Here is a 14459-nt window from a genome sequence, read left to right on the forward strand (position 1 = left end):
GGTGGTTTGCTTCTTAGCTCCCCTCTGCTGCTCATCACCAGAAGCCTCTCTCTTTCTTGAGGCCGCCTCAAACTCCATTTCGGAATCAGAACTTCGCTCCGAAGAAGCTCCAGATGAAGAGATATCCCAATTAGAGGACCTATAACGGTTGGAGACAGGCACTGGAGCCTGTTCCGCCCTCACCACCTGCTTCTTCCGCTTCCCAACCTTCCTTCTCTCCTCCAGGTACTGCAGGTCAGCTTCAGAGATGCCCTCATCTCTTACTTTTTTCTGTGAAGTCTTTCCACAAGACTTCTTTACAGAGGAAGAAGCAACCTTTTTAGTACCCACTACCACTCCTGGTGGGAGGGGTGCTCCCTTTGAATCAGACTTAGGAGGTGTAGACTCCTGGGGGGTAACTGACTCAGGGGGCACAGACTTGGAAGGTTCTGACACAAGAGGAGGGGATACAGTAGGCTGGGGGGACACAGAGACAGATACAGAAGGAATACTTACAGACACATGAGGGGTGGCCACAGGAACTGGAGAGGGATCCTGAGCAGGGCCAGGGGAGTCGGTCACCGCAGAGGAGGATGGTACACCAGGGGCATCACCCTCCATCCTGTCCAGCCTTGACAAGTCATCAAGTACCTCCTTCTCCATATTGTGCCAGGCTTCAGGACATCTGCTGTAGGGGTGGCCAAGGCGCAGGCACAGGTTGCACCTGATCATTTCGGTGCAGTCCTTAGCCATATGACCCTGACCCCGACACACTGAACATATCAAGGCTGAACAGGAGGAGCTCAAATGCCCCTTTTCTCCACAGCGGTGACACAGCTTCGGCTGACCAGGGTAAAAAACAGTCATCCTATCCCTCCCTATAAAAGCTGAGGAGGGCAGGTGACGGACAACATTCCCATCCCTGGCCAACCTGACTGTAACCGACCAACCCCCAGTCCAGATGTTACGCTCATCAAGGATTTTATTGGGCTTGGTCAAAACCTCCCCATAGTTCCTTAACCAAACCTCTAGATCCCGGGCAGGGACACTCTCATTAGTGAGGATAATTGTGATTTTTTTTACTGTAGACCTCTGAGAAACTGCAACTGGGGCCAGACCTTCCCATTCAGGTCTTGACCTGCAACGAGCCTCATATCTCTCCCAGAACAGGTCAAGACCCTCTGGCCTGGTGAAGCTAACTGTATAATCCCGTGTCCCAGCTACATGTATAAAGGCATACAGATCATTTGCCCCAAAACCCATCTCTAAAATCAAATCCACCACTGCACGCCGTGCTGGAGGGATCGCACCACCTTCCCATTTCAGAACAACAACATTACGTCTGGGACCCCCAGCAGAAGCCAGAGACCCAAGACCAGATCCTGGGGTGCTCAAAGTGGTAGCCTGTAGGGGAAAACCCCGCTTGGGAGCAGAGCTACCAGGAGCAGAGCGTACCACCTGAGCAAAGGTAAGTTTATCAGGGCCAAGGCCCCACACTGAAGTCACAGCAGTCTGTACATTACTATTATTATTCACTGCTTGAACGGAGTTGGTAGGACTGTCCACACTTGAACTGGGACCATTGTTCATCACACTGGTACTGGGATGATTTTTATCAGTCACACAAACATTCACATTCCCATCAGGAATAATCACAGTTTCTGCTGCAATACCAGCTGTCTCCTGAAGCTGTGCTGTAGAGTCCTTAGCAGCTGTGGGGCAAACAGCTTCAGCCAAAGGGGGGTTAATAGGCTCTGCTGAATCTTGTAGTTCATCTGCAGGAATGTCATTTTTTAAAAGCAAACTTTGCTGTACTGCAGCATCAGCAGGCACAGCATTACTACAGATAGGACTAGCAGCCTGACTCTCACTGGGCACATTGTCTGTATCAGTCACAGTGTTGAATGGCACAAAAATTGTTTTATCCACAATATGGGACTTGACAGGCTTTACCTTGTCAGGCACATTGTCTGTAATGTCCTCATCATTAAATGCCAGCTGATCCCCCCGCATAGGAGACTCCATTACCTGGATGGCCCTGAGCATGCCTCCTGAGTCCTGGGAAGGCATGGGGCTGCTTACCTCTACCTGAGGGGGCAGGGGGTCAGAACTGGGGGTCTCCTCCTCCACCTCCATCTTTGTCATCCTCGCAAACCTTTTATCATTGTAAAACTTTTCCTTAAATGGCCCATCTCTTCCTTCCATGATGGACACAATGGTCTCCTGATGTTCCACCCGAACCTTGGCCAGTTGGATCTCCGGATCCATGGACCCTCGTTTCTGGCTATGCAAGCCCTCACGCTGCCTTCTCAGGCGCTTCAGCTCCGCTCTCAGTTTATAGAGCTTGTCTCTTTCCCTATTCAGGGCTTTAATCCCGGCCACCACTCGCTCCTGAATTGCCTCTGAGCCTTCATCCTTACCAGGGGCAGAAAGATCACAAGCCATGGCTTGTACAGAGGAAGGCATGTCACCTGATGGCCCAGGAGATGGCTGGGAGCTTCCAGCAGGAGAGGCCCTGCTGGCCTCCATGGCTTCCCCAGAAAGGGGCCAGGAGAGCTGGGAGAGATTTCCTCACCACTCCCCTCTCACACAGATCTGCAGCAGCTCCAGAGAGACAGCCTCCTCCTGACACACCTGTGCTCCAATGATGGGTGGGGCACTATTCCTCCCACTGATACCAATGATGGGGCACTATTCCTCTCACTGATACCAATGATGGGACACTATTCCTCCCACTGATACCAATGATGGGACACTATTCCTCCCACTGATACCAATGATGGGGCACTATTCCTCCCACTGATACCAATGGTGGGGCACTATTCCTCCCACTGACACCAATGATGGGGCTCTATTCCTCCCACTGATACCAATGATGGGGCACTATTCCTCCCACTGATACCAATGATGGGGCACTATTCCTCCCACTGACACCAATGATGGGGCACTATTCCTCCCACTGACACCAATGATGGGACACTATTCCTCCCACTGACACCAATGATGGGGCTCTATTCCTCCCACTGATACCAATGATGGGGCACTATTCCTCCCACTGACACCAATGATGGGGCACTATTCCTCCCACTGACACCAATGATGGGACACTATTCCTCCCACTGACACCTATGCTAGGGAATTGTTTACTCCCATTGGTCACAGTCCGGCCCCCCTAAACTCTGAAGGTCAGTAAACTGGCCCTTTGTTTAGAAAGTTTGGAGACCCCTGCCCTGGGACAAGCAGGACTACAGAGCACCTTTTGCTTCGTCTCTTCTCTGTAACACATTGGAGGAGGTGTTTTATAGTCCACAGACAGTAGTGATATGTGCAGCACAGGCAGAGAGTACAGAAAGGTTAGCAGCTCACAAGATTTCTGGTGGTATATTTATCAGATCACAAGGGTGCCACTAATAGAAGTTGATTGTTGGGGTGATAAAAACTTTACATCTCCACAAAGATGCCATTTAGATACACTCTGTACTATTTATTTCTCACAGCCCTACCCCCACTAAGTGCCACGGGGACGCTCTCGGTGGAGGTGGTGGAGCTGAATGACCACGCTCCGGTGTTACAGCAGCTTTCCGTGGAGCTGTGCAGTGACCCGCGTCTGGGCCAGGGCGTCCTACTGAGCGCCACCGATGAAGACCTGCCACCCCAGGCCCACCCCTTCCACTTCCAGCTGGATGAGTCCTCCAGGACGTGGACCCTGAACTGGAGCGTCAGCGACCTCAATGGTGAGAGAGCCGGAAAAGGGACTCAAAATATACCCAAAGCAATGTGGGGATTTCTTTTTTTTTAGATTCTTTTCACAAAAGCAGAAACTGGATTAAAGTGGTTGTAAACCTCAGACATGAAATCTGAACAAAGCACATTCCTCTATAGTGTGTACTTGTCTCAGTCCAGAGCACTAAGTGTCATTTCTGTCTGCTGCCTCCTTCCTCTGCTATCTGCATGAGTCACTTCTGACAAGTTTTCCTGACACCAAGAGATAAAAAGGTGACAGGGGAGGGAGCTCCAGCACACGGTCTATGATTGACAGCCTCAGCTCTGTTCCTGTGTGAAGGGGGGGGGTGTCCCTTCCCTCCTCCAATCAGCTCTCACTGAGCTCTGCAGAGTGTAACTTCACCTCCCCTCCCCCTTTTTTCTGAGCTCTGAGACAAGCTTTGTAAATTCAGCACTTTGAACAGATGTGGAGAAGAGAAGACGGCAGATAAACAGGTACAACTCATGTAGGAGGATTTGTTTCATCTCTGTGTATCACCTGAAATCAGTCACTACACTGGGGATATGGAGGGTTTACAACCACTTTAAAGTTGAACCCCCCAAAAAAACTTTGTATTAATGTTCAGTAAGAGTCAAAACTTCTGTGATTTTTTTTTTCGTTCTCACCGGGGAGATTTCCCCTCACTTCCTGTATTGGTGACACCAGTGCAAGAAACGAGGGTTCTGGTGTCACCAGGACAGGAAGACATAAAGAACTAAAAGCCATGACTGATGTCCTCAGAGATCAGGAGATGAGGACTGCAGACAGACGGGTGCTGGTACTGATTCTGATCTCTCCTCTCCAGGTACCCACGCCATGCTGGAGCTGCTGACCGAGGTGGAACCCGGCCTTCACCCGCTGCCTTTGTTGGTGTCAGACTCTGGAGATCCACCCCTGGCACAGCTCTATGTGCTGAATGTGACCGTGTGCCAGTGTGACGCGGTGGGCATCTGTAGTGGCAGCGCAGCCTCTCTCTTCAGCTCAGGAGCTGGCATCAGCCTAACCGCCCTCATCATCATCATGAGCAGCATTGCCCTCCTACTGGGTGAGTGCCCCCTGTAATCAGCTCAGGGGTGGTGTCAGTCTAACCACCCTCATCATTATCATGGGCAGCATTGCCCTCCTACTGGGTGAGTGCCCCCTGTACCCAGCTCAGGGGTGGTGTCAGCTCACCGCCCTCATCATAATGAGCAGCATTGCTCTCCTACTGGTTGAATGCCCCCTGTACCCAGCTCAGGGGTGGTATCAGCCTAACCACCCTCATCATCATCATGAGCAGCATTGCCCTCCTACTGGGTGAGTGCCCCCTGTACCCAGCTCAGGGGTGGCATCAGCCTAACCGCCCTCATCATCATCATGAGCAGCATTGCCCTCCTACTGGGTGAGTGCCCCCTGTACCCAGCTCAGGGGTGGTATCAACCTAACTGCCCTCATCATTATCATGGGCAGCATTGCCCTCCTACTGGGTGAGTGCCCCCTGTACCCAGCTCAGGGGTGGTGTCAGTCTAACCGCCCTCACCATTATCATGAGCAGCATTGCCCTCCTACTGGGTGAGTGCCCCCTGTACCCAGCTCAGGGGTGGTGTCAGTCTAACCGCCCTCACCATTATCATGAGCAGCATTGCCCTCCTACTGGGTGAGTGCCCCCTGTAATCAGCTCAGGGGTGGTGTCAGTCTAACCACCCTCATCATTATCATGGGCAGCATTGCCCTCCTACTGGGTGAGTGCCCCCTGTACCCAGCTCAGGGGTGGTGTCAGTCTAACCGCCCTCACCATTATCATGAGCAGCATTGCCCTCCTACTGGGTGAGTGCCCCCTGTAATCAGCTCAGGGGTGGTGTCAGTCTAACCACCCTCATCATTATCATGGGCAGCATTGCCCTCCTACTGGGTGAGTGCCCCCTGTACCCAGCTCAGGGGTGGTGTCAGCCTAACCACCCTCATCATCATTATGAGCAGCATTGCCCTCCAATTGGGTGAGTGCCCCCTGTACCCAGCTCAGGGGTGGTGTCAGCTCACCGCCCTCATCATAATGAGCAGCATTGCTCTCCTACTGGATGAGTGCCCCCTGTACCCAGCTCAGGGGTGGTGTCACTTCTGTGTGCCCACTCACAAATTTAATTCAATTAAAATGTGTTATTTTGGACAAAATTTTGTTTGGGTATTTTGGATTTGTTACTATTGTAACTCAGAAATTCGGATACATCCAAATCTCTGAATAATGGAAACTTAGTCCGAATTTTGATTCAGAACAAGACGAAACGCACAAGTCAAGTTCCTCCACCCCAAACTCGCTCCTCCATGTCTTTATGGACCTTGCTTTGTGCACTGGTGTGCAGTCATGTTGGAACAGGAAGGGGCCGTCCCCAAACTGTTCCCACAAAGTTGGGAGCATGAAATTGTCCAAAATGTCTTGGTATGCTGACACCTTAAGAGTTCCCTTCACTGGCACTAAGGGGCCAAACCCAACCCCTGAAAAATAACCCCACAGCATAATCCCCCCTCAACACCCCACTGACACCATAATCCCCATTCCCCCCCACACCATAATCCCCCCTCCACCAAATGATTTGGACCAGTGCACAAAACAAGGTCCATAAAGACATGGATGAGTGAGTTTGGGGTGAAGGAACTTGACTGGCCTGCACAGAGTCCTGACCTCAACCCGATAGCACACCTTTGGGATGAATTAGAGTGGAGACTGCGAGCCAGGCCTTCTCGTCCAACATCAGTGCCTGACCTCACAAATGCTCTTCTGGAAGAATGGTCAAACATTCCCATAGACACCCTCCTAAACTTTGTGGACGGCCTTCCCAGAAGAGTTGAAGCTGTTATAGCTGCAAAGGGCGGGGCCAACTCAATATTGAACCCTCCGGACTAAGACTGGGATGCCATTAAAGTTCATGTGTGTGTAAAGGCAGGCGTCCCAATACTTTTGGTAATATAGTGTATCTGTGGTTTGCTTCTTAGGACTGTATGGAGAACATTCCATATAGTGGTTCTAGGAACTGAACTTGGCCTTGCACATACATAAAGACACAAATCTTCATGTTCTGTTCAAGTGCCCTAAATAGCAGTGTAGACCTTTTCAGGGGGGTTTGAACCCAACTTCCACTCGGTGCTGGAACAAGATCATCCAGTGCCCAGGCCAAAGATGCCAATTAGCCCCCCCCCCCCCCATTATGTGCAAGCTTATAAAGAGGAGAGGCAGAAAGAGCACAGTCTGCACCTCCTTCTGTCTCTCCTCCTCGCCACTTCCAGCCCTGGGCTGACAGAAGTAGTGATGCCACTGTCACTACTCCTGTCAGCCTTATAGTAGAAGGAATTTGCAGCGCCTCCATCCCTACAATACACGCTGCGCCCAGGGCAGCCGTCCCTTCTGCCCACCCCTTGTCCCGGCCCTGCTTCCACTTCACCCATAAGGGGGGAAAAAAAGCCATTTTGGGGGGAATAGATATTTATTGTTGCAGATTTTCCATGTAGAAGCCGGAAGTTTGCTCACCTCTGAGGTCTTCTTCCATGTAGGATTGTGTATATGGGATAGATGGACTTGTGTCTTTTTTCAGCCTCACTATATGTAACACTGTAACTATGTATTTGCAGTGTTGTTCCTGCTGCTTCTCATGTTTCGTTGCAACTCCAGAAATGCAGCCAACAAGGGTTTACTGTCGGAATCGGAGGATGACGTGCGGGACAATGTGTTCAACTACAACGAACAGGGAGGAGGAGAAGAGGACCAGGTAGACCAATCACCTACAGACATCGTATTCCCCTTACTGTCATACGAATGTAGAGTGCTGATGAGTGAATTACATTAGAATTCCAGCCCAAGTCTTAACTATGCTTAAATGTTCCCTCCCCCCCCCCTCCCCTCCTGCTACCTATCCTGCCTACCCTGTATAAAAAGATGCGCACACTTACCTATTTTAGTCCGCTCCGGTCTGGTCACATGATCCCCAGGTGTCAGTGAGTGGCAGCTGCAGGGGAGAGGAGAGAGCCGTAGAACAACAGCTGGGAAATTTCAGGAGCGGTGACGTCACCCATAGTTCCTTGTCCCAGCTGTTGTTGGTGCTCCCTCTTCTCCCCTGCAGCCGCTGCTCACTGACACAGGGGGGTCAGGGGGATGCATTGGGGGGGGGGGAATTCACAAAGTTGTGGAAGCACAGGCTTGCATCACTCTCCTAAACATAAAAAATGGAGCAGATGCTGCTGCTAGGGGCACAAGTACCTTTTATTAATTAGGAGTGATCAGTTCTCTGCTCTGCCATGCCTGTGACAAGCAGCACAAAGAATGGAGAGCTGGAGCTGCATGCTGTGATTGCTCTGTCATCCCCATCCCCCGCTCAGCTCAGAGCAGGAAAGAGGAGGGTTTTATGACCCTGCAGGCTCTGCTCGTGTGGTTTAATCACTGCACAGGCAGAGAGAGTGATGTGAGCCCATATCCCGTAAAGTCACACCTGGCGGCAGTGGGGCTGGTGGTCAAAATTTTTTTTTGGGGGGGGGGGGCAAGCAGACCTGGCCCCCTCACTCGCACCCTCCAACCCCCCCTTCTCGCAGCTCCCAATCAATCAAAAATGAGGCGATCCACTGGCACTACACAATCCTCTCACAGAGGTGCGGGGAGGAGGACAAGGTGGCGATGCTCTGCTGCATCCAGGGTAAGAAGAAGAGACTGCTGCTGCCTGGGCATCGCTTCTCCCCTCCGGCTGAACAGGAGGTGGGTCCTGAGACCCGTCCTAGGACTCTCCGCCAATCGGGTCTCAGGAGCCGCTTCTTGATTGGCTGGGAGGAGAAGCAGGAAGACATTAGCGAATATTAATTTGCTAATATCACACAAGTGGGTGGGCACTGCGCCCCAAGCCCACACTTTTTTGAAACCCCATTGAAATCCATGCATCCAGTGCCCTGCATGGAGATTAGGGGCCGGGTGCATAGATCAGGGGGGGCAGAGCTCCTGCGCCCCTAATGGGTGAGCCGCCACTGCCTGGCGGGAACCTGTGGCATTTTCCTATACAGAGCTGGAGCTGCATGCTCTAATCTCTCTGTCATCCCTGTCCCCCGCTTAGCTCAGAGTGGAAGGGAGGAGGGTTGTTGACCCCGCAGGCTCTGCTCGTGTGGTGTGATCACTGCACAGGCAGGGAGAGTGATGTGAACTCACACCTGGAGGGAACCTGTGGTGGTTTTCTATATAGGAAAATGCTGTATTATTGCTGTAAATAGATCTATCTGCTTAGTTATTGTGGTGCACGCCATTCCACAGTATAATGGCGCAGGGCGTTTCGTTAATTTCTCAGATTGTTTCTATGTAGAACTTGTAATCATATATGTATATAGTGACAGCCCTATTTAGTTATTACATACTCAGGCTCTGCTTTGTAGTGCTACACAATGGTTGTGCTTTTCAGCACCTACTCACGAGTAAAGTCCATGGGGGAGATTTACTAAAACTGGAGAGTGCAAAATCTGGTGCAGCTGTGCATGGGAGCCAATCAGCTTCTAACTTCAGCTTGTTCAGTTAAGCTTTGACAATAAAACCTGGAAGCCTATTGGCTACCATGCAGGGCTGCACCAGATTTTACACTCTCCAGTTTTAGTAAACCAAACCCTGTGAGTCACTGAAGACAATGCTGCAGTCTGCGTACTTCAGTATTCAAATAACACAGGCAGCTAAAATAAGACTGAAATACGTTCATCACCTGAATTCAATAATTCTGATAATAAGGCTGAGAGTCATCTGAACCTAAATAGTAAACTTGCCCCCTGGAAGGTGTCACTTACCTTCGGATAGATGGCGGTTTCACCCATTAATCCCAAAGGTTCTGTGTGACTCTCAGATGGTCATCAAAGATCCCTTTGCCTGAAGACCAGCCAGTGATATGACCTATCCAGTTCTAGTGATCTGACCTATCCAGTTCCAGTGATATGACCTATCCAGTCCCAGAGATCTGACCTATCCAGTTCCAGAGATCTGACCTATCCAGTTCCAGAGATCTGACCTATCCAGTCCCTGTGATATGACCTATCCAGTCCCAGTGATATGACCTATCCATTTCCGGTGATCTGACCTATCCAGTTCCGGTGATGTGACCTATCCAGTCCCAGTGATCTGACCTATCCAGTCCCGGTGATGTGACCTATCCAGTTCCAGTGATGTGACCTATCCAGTCCCAGTGATCTGACCTATCCAGTCCCAGAGATCTGACCTATCCAGTTCCGGTAATCTGACCTATCCAGTTCCGGTGATATGACCTATCCAGTTCCGGTGATGTGACCTATCCAGTCCCAGTGATGTGACCTATCCAGTCCCGGTGATGTGACCTATCCAGTTCCAGTGATGTGACCTATCCAGTCCCAGTGATCTGACCTATCCAGTTCCGGTAATCTGACCTATCCAGTTCCGGTGATATGACCTATCCAGTTCCAGTGATCTGACCTATCCAGTTCCGGTAATCTGACCTATCCAGTTCCGGTGATATGACCTATCCAGTTCCAGTGATCTGACCTATCCAGTCCCAGAGATCTGACCTATCCAGTTCCGGTAATCTGACCTATCCAGTTCCGGTGATATGACCTATCCAGTCCCAGAGATCTGACCTATCCAGTTCCGGTAATCTGACCTATCCAGTTCCGGTGATATGACCTATCCAGTTCCAGTGATCTGACCTATCCAGTCCCAGAGATCTGACCTATCCAGTTCCAGAGATCTGACCTATCCAGTCCCAGTGATGTGACCTATCCAGTCCCTGTGATATGACCTATCCAGTCCCAGAGATCTGACCTATCCAGTTCCGGTAATCTGACCTATCCAGTTCCGGTGATATGACCTATCCAGTTCCGGTGATATGACCTATCCAGTCCCAGTGATGTGACCTATCCAGTCCCAGTGATCTGACCTATCCAGTTCCAGTGATCTGACCTATCCAGTCCCAGAGATCTGACCTATCCAGTCCCAGTGATGTGACCTATCCAGTCCCTGTGATATGACCTATCCAGTCCCAGAGATCTGACCTATCCAGTTCCGGTGATCTGACCTATCCAGTTCCGGTGATGTGACCTATCCAGTCCCAGTGATCTGACCTATCCAGTTCCAGTGATGTGACCTATCCAGTTCCGGTGATGTGACCTATCCAGTTCCGGTGATGTGACCTATCCAGTCCCGGTGATCTGACCTATCCAGTCCCGGTGATGTGACCTATCCAGTCCCAGTGATGTGACCTATCCAGTCCCAGTGATGTGACCTATCCAGTCCCAGTGATGTGACCTATCCAGTCCCAGTGATCTGACCTATCCAATCCCAGTGATCTGACCTATCCAGTCCCAGTGATCTGACCTATCCAGTCCCAGTGATCTGACCTATCCAGTCCCAGTGATGTGACCTATCCAGTCCCAGTGATCTGACCTATCCAGTTCCAGTGATCTGACCTATCCAGTTCCAGTGATCTGACCTATCCAGTTCCAGTGATCTGACCTATCCAGTTCCAGTGATCTGACCTATCCAGTTCCAGTGATCTGACCTATCCAGTTCCAGTGATATGACCTATCCAGTCCCGGTGATGTGACCTATCCAGTCCCAGTGATCTGACCTATCCAGCCCCTTTGGTGCATCCACCACAGGTAATAATGAAAACAGAGGCATGTTCTAGAACAATTATTGGGAATCTATTGGGTGTCATCCAGAATGTGGTCCACCTCTCTGGTTGATGGTCAGGCAGCAGGGCCCTTGACGACCAACTTGACTTTGCAAACCACCATTGAAAAAAAAAAAAAGGGAACGAGCTCCCCCCCCCCCCATAACTAAGGTGAGGACCACTCTACCTGGGGCAAGGTTGCAATCTATATTACGGCTTTCCATGTCTGATTCAGTAATGAGCTAATGGTTTTAACCCGAGAACCTTATTAGGAATAATACAATCTGTTGTGCTTAAACAGGATGCCTATGATATGAATCGGCTCAGGAACCCCTCCATGCCAGTGCCGCCATCACCCCGTCTGAAGCCCCCCATCCGCAGAGATGCACCCTACAGCCAGACATTGCCTCGTTACCCACGGAGACCATCCGACCGTCCTTCAGACATTGCAGACTTCATACATGATGTGAGTTTTTTTGAATATTATTATTTTCCCCCTTACTATAATAAAATAAAGAAGCAGAAGACGGGACTTTCAGAGGTGCAAAAAACTTCCCCAAAGACGACACATTTTATATCTAAAAACAAAATTTATTATGTACATTTAAAACATATTTGGTGCATATCATATAAAAGCCACAAAGCATTCAACACTGAAGTGTTCAAAACGTATATAATTGCTCCTAAGCATAACTCCTGCCATTCAACCTCATACATAACAATGCATTGTACTCATGCATCGTATATTAACACATACACTCACAGGCCACTTTATTAGGCTCCCCTTGCTAGTAGCGGGTTGGACCCTCTTTATTAGGCCCCCCTTGCTAGTAGCGGGTTGGACCCCCTTTATTAGGCCCCCCTTGCTAGTAGCGGGTTGGACCCTCTTTATTAGGCCCCCCTTGCTAGTAGCGGGTTGGACCCCCTTTATTAGGCCCCCCTTGCTAGTAGCGGGTTTGACCCCTTTATTAGGCCCCCCTTGCTAGTAGCGGGTTAGACCCCCTTTATTAGGCCCCCCTTGCTATTAGCGGGTTGGACCACCTTTATTAGGTCCCCCTTGCTAGTAGCGGGTTGGACCCCCTTTCTTAGGCCCCCCTTGCTAGTAGCGGGTTGGACCCCCTTTATTAGGCCCCCCTTGCTAGTAGCGGGTTGGACCACCTTTCTTAGGCCCCCCTTGCTAGTAGCGGGTTGGACACCCTTTATTAGGCCCCCCTTGCAAGTAGCGGGTTAGACCCCCTTTATTAGGCCCCCCTTGCTAGTAGCGGGTTGGACCCCCTTTATTAGGCCCCCCTTGCAAGTAGTGGGTTGGACCCCCTTTATTAGGCCCCCCTTGCTAGTAGCGGGTTGGACCCCCTTTATTAGGCCCCCCTTGCTAGTAGCGGGTTGGACCCCCTTTATTAGGCCCCCCTTGATAGTAGTGGGTTGGACCCCCTTTATTAGGCCCCCCTTGCTAGTAGTGAGTTGGACTTCCTTTATTAGGCCCCCCTTGCTAGTAGCGGGTTGGACCCCTTTTGCCTTCATTCTTGGTGGCATAGATACAACAAGGTGTTGGAAACTTTCCTCAGGGATTTTGCTCCATAGTGACATGATAACCTTACTAGCTGGTTTACAATAACCACGTCTCTTTCATCTTCTTCCAGGGTTTGCGGGCCGCAGATTCCGATCCCAGCGTCCCGCCATATGACACGGCCTTGATTTACGATTATGAGGGGGAGGGTTCCGTGGCTGGCACTCTGAGCTCCATCCTATCCAGTGAGGAGGACCCCAATCAGGATTACGACTATTTGGAGGATTGGGGTCCACGCTTCCGCCGCTTGGCCGACCTGTATGGACATGAGTGACTGCGCCCAAACCCCACCACGCACTCTACCGCAAGACTTTCAATCTTCATCTAACTTTGAAGCTGGAAGGTGCAGCTGAAGTTTATCGGGGAACAATCATTGACAGGCTTTGCAGAAGACCTTACTGAAGGAATGTGAAGTGTATATATTTATGACGGGACAGTATTGACTTATTTTTGTACAGTTGAGACGTTCTTGGCATGATCAGAAAGAAATGACTGCGTAAGTCTCTTTGACTAATTGGTTTGGTAAAAAAAATGTTTACAATAGTAAATGGACAAAGGGTTGTTTTTTTTTTTTTTTTTTTGTATACGTTAATACGACTAGAAAAAAAAAAAAAGTGAGAACAGGGACCATCTTGTGACAACAAGACAATCAAAAATGTTAGGTGATGTTGGCCATTGGCGCCCCAATGTTTTTTATGGTGGTCGCGTTACATTTTGGCCACATTTAGAGTTGTGAACCCATACAAAAATGAAGGGTGCCGGTCAAGGCTCCAATCGGTCATTACCCGCTATCAGCCGCTGGGAGTGCAGGCAGGGAAGGAGCTCGTCTCAGCTCGATAATGCAAGCGAGGAAAAGGCGATGGTCCTGAATGCCGCACATCACGCAGAACCCTGTATGGGTAGTAAGAGCAGTCCTCAGCCCAAGGCCATGCCCTCTGATGTGTTTCGCCCCACCCATTGGGCTTAGTCGTGGAGGTCCATGACTAAGCCCAATGGGTGGGGCGAAACACGTCAGTCGTGGAGGTCCATGACTAAGCCCCGTGGGTGGGGCAAAACACGTCAGAGAGGGCATGGCCTGGATGTATTCTAGGCTGAGGCTGCTCTTGCTATCCATACAGGGCTTTGCGTGATGTGCGGCAATCGGGACCATCTCCTTTTCCTCGCTTGCACATTAAGTGTTGGTTACTGTTCTTGTGCACCCAGCACATCGTGTTGCATATGAGTAACCGGGGACCCACAAATGAGATTCTGGACCAGGTCACGGGGTCTCAACTTGAATGGAGATTTATAAAAGAAGGTATGTGGAGCTACAGTGCAGACCAGAAGCGGTTTGTGATCTGCTGAAACAAATTTCCTTTCTGCACTTCCCTACTGCTTTTGGAAAAATAGAAATGCTGGATAGCCGCACTCCAAAAAGGTTCACCTTTATTAAAAACAGACATGTGCAGGATGAAAAAATTCGTTTAGTTTAGTTTCGTTTCGATTCGTTATTTAACTAAATTCGTTTAGTTAAATTCGTTGC

General features: G+C 50.2%; 1 protein-coding gene across 1 annotated transcript in view; it reads left to right on the forward strand.

The window, feature by feature from the left end:
* CDH15 (cadherin 15) overlaps nt 1-14459 on the forward strand; it is an 87348-nt gene that overhangs the window by 71912 nt on the left and 977 nt on the right. Inside the window, exons 10-14 of the mRNA XM_073605943.1 lie at nt 3477-3713; nt 4548-4787; nt 7346-7482; nt 11672-11836; nt 13011-14459. The exon at nt 13011-14459 is cut by the window's right edge and continues 977 nt beyond it. Of these exons, the coding sequence (XP_073462044.1) occupies nt 3477-3713; nt 4548-4787; nt 7346-7482; nt 11672-11836; nt 13011-13211 (980 nt within the window). The 3' untranslated portion in view covers nt 13212-14459. The remainder of the gene's footprint in view (nt 1-3476; nt 3714-4547; nt 4788-7345; nt 7483-11671; nt 11837-13010) is intronic.

The sequence above is a fragment of the Aquarana catesbeiana genome, linkage group LG11 (assembly GCF_042186555.1).
Source record: "Aquarana catesbeiana isolate 2022-GZ linkage group LG11, ASM4218655v1, whole genome shotgun sequence".
Classification (NCBI taxonomy): domain Eukaryota; kingdom Metazoa; phylum Chordata; class Amphibia; order Anura; family Ranidae; genus Aquarana; species Aquarana catesbeiana.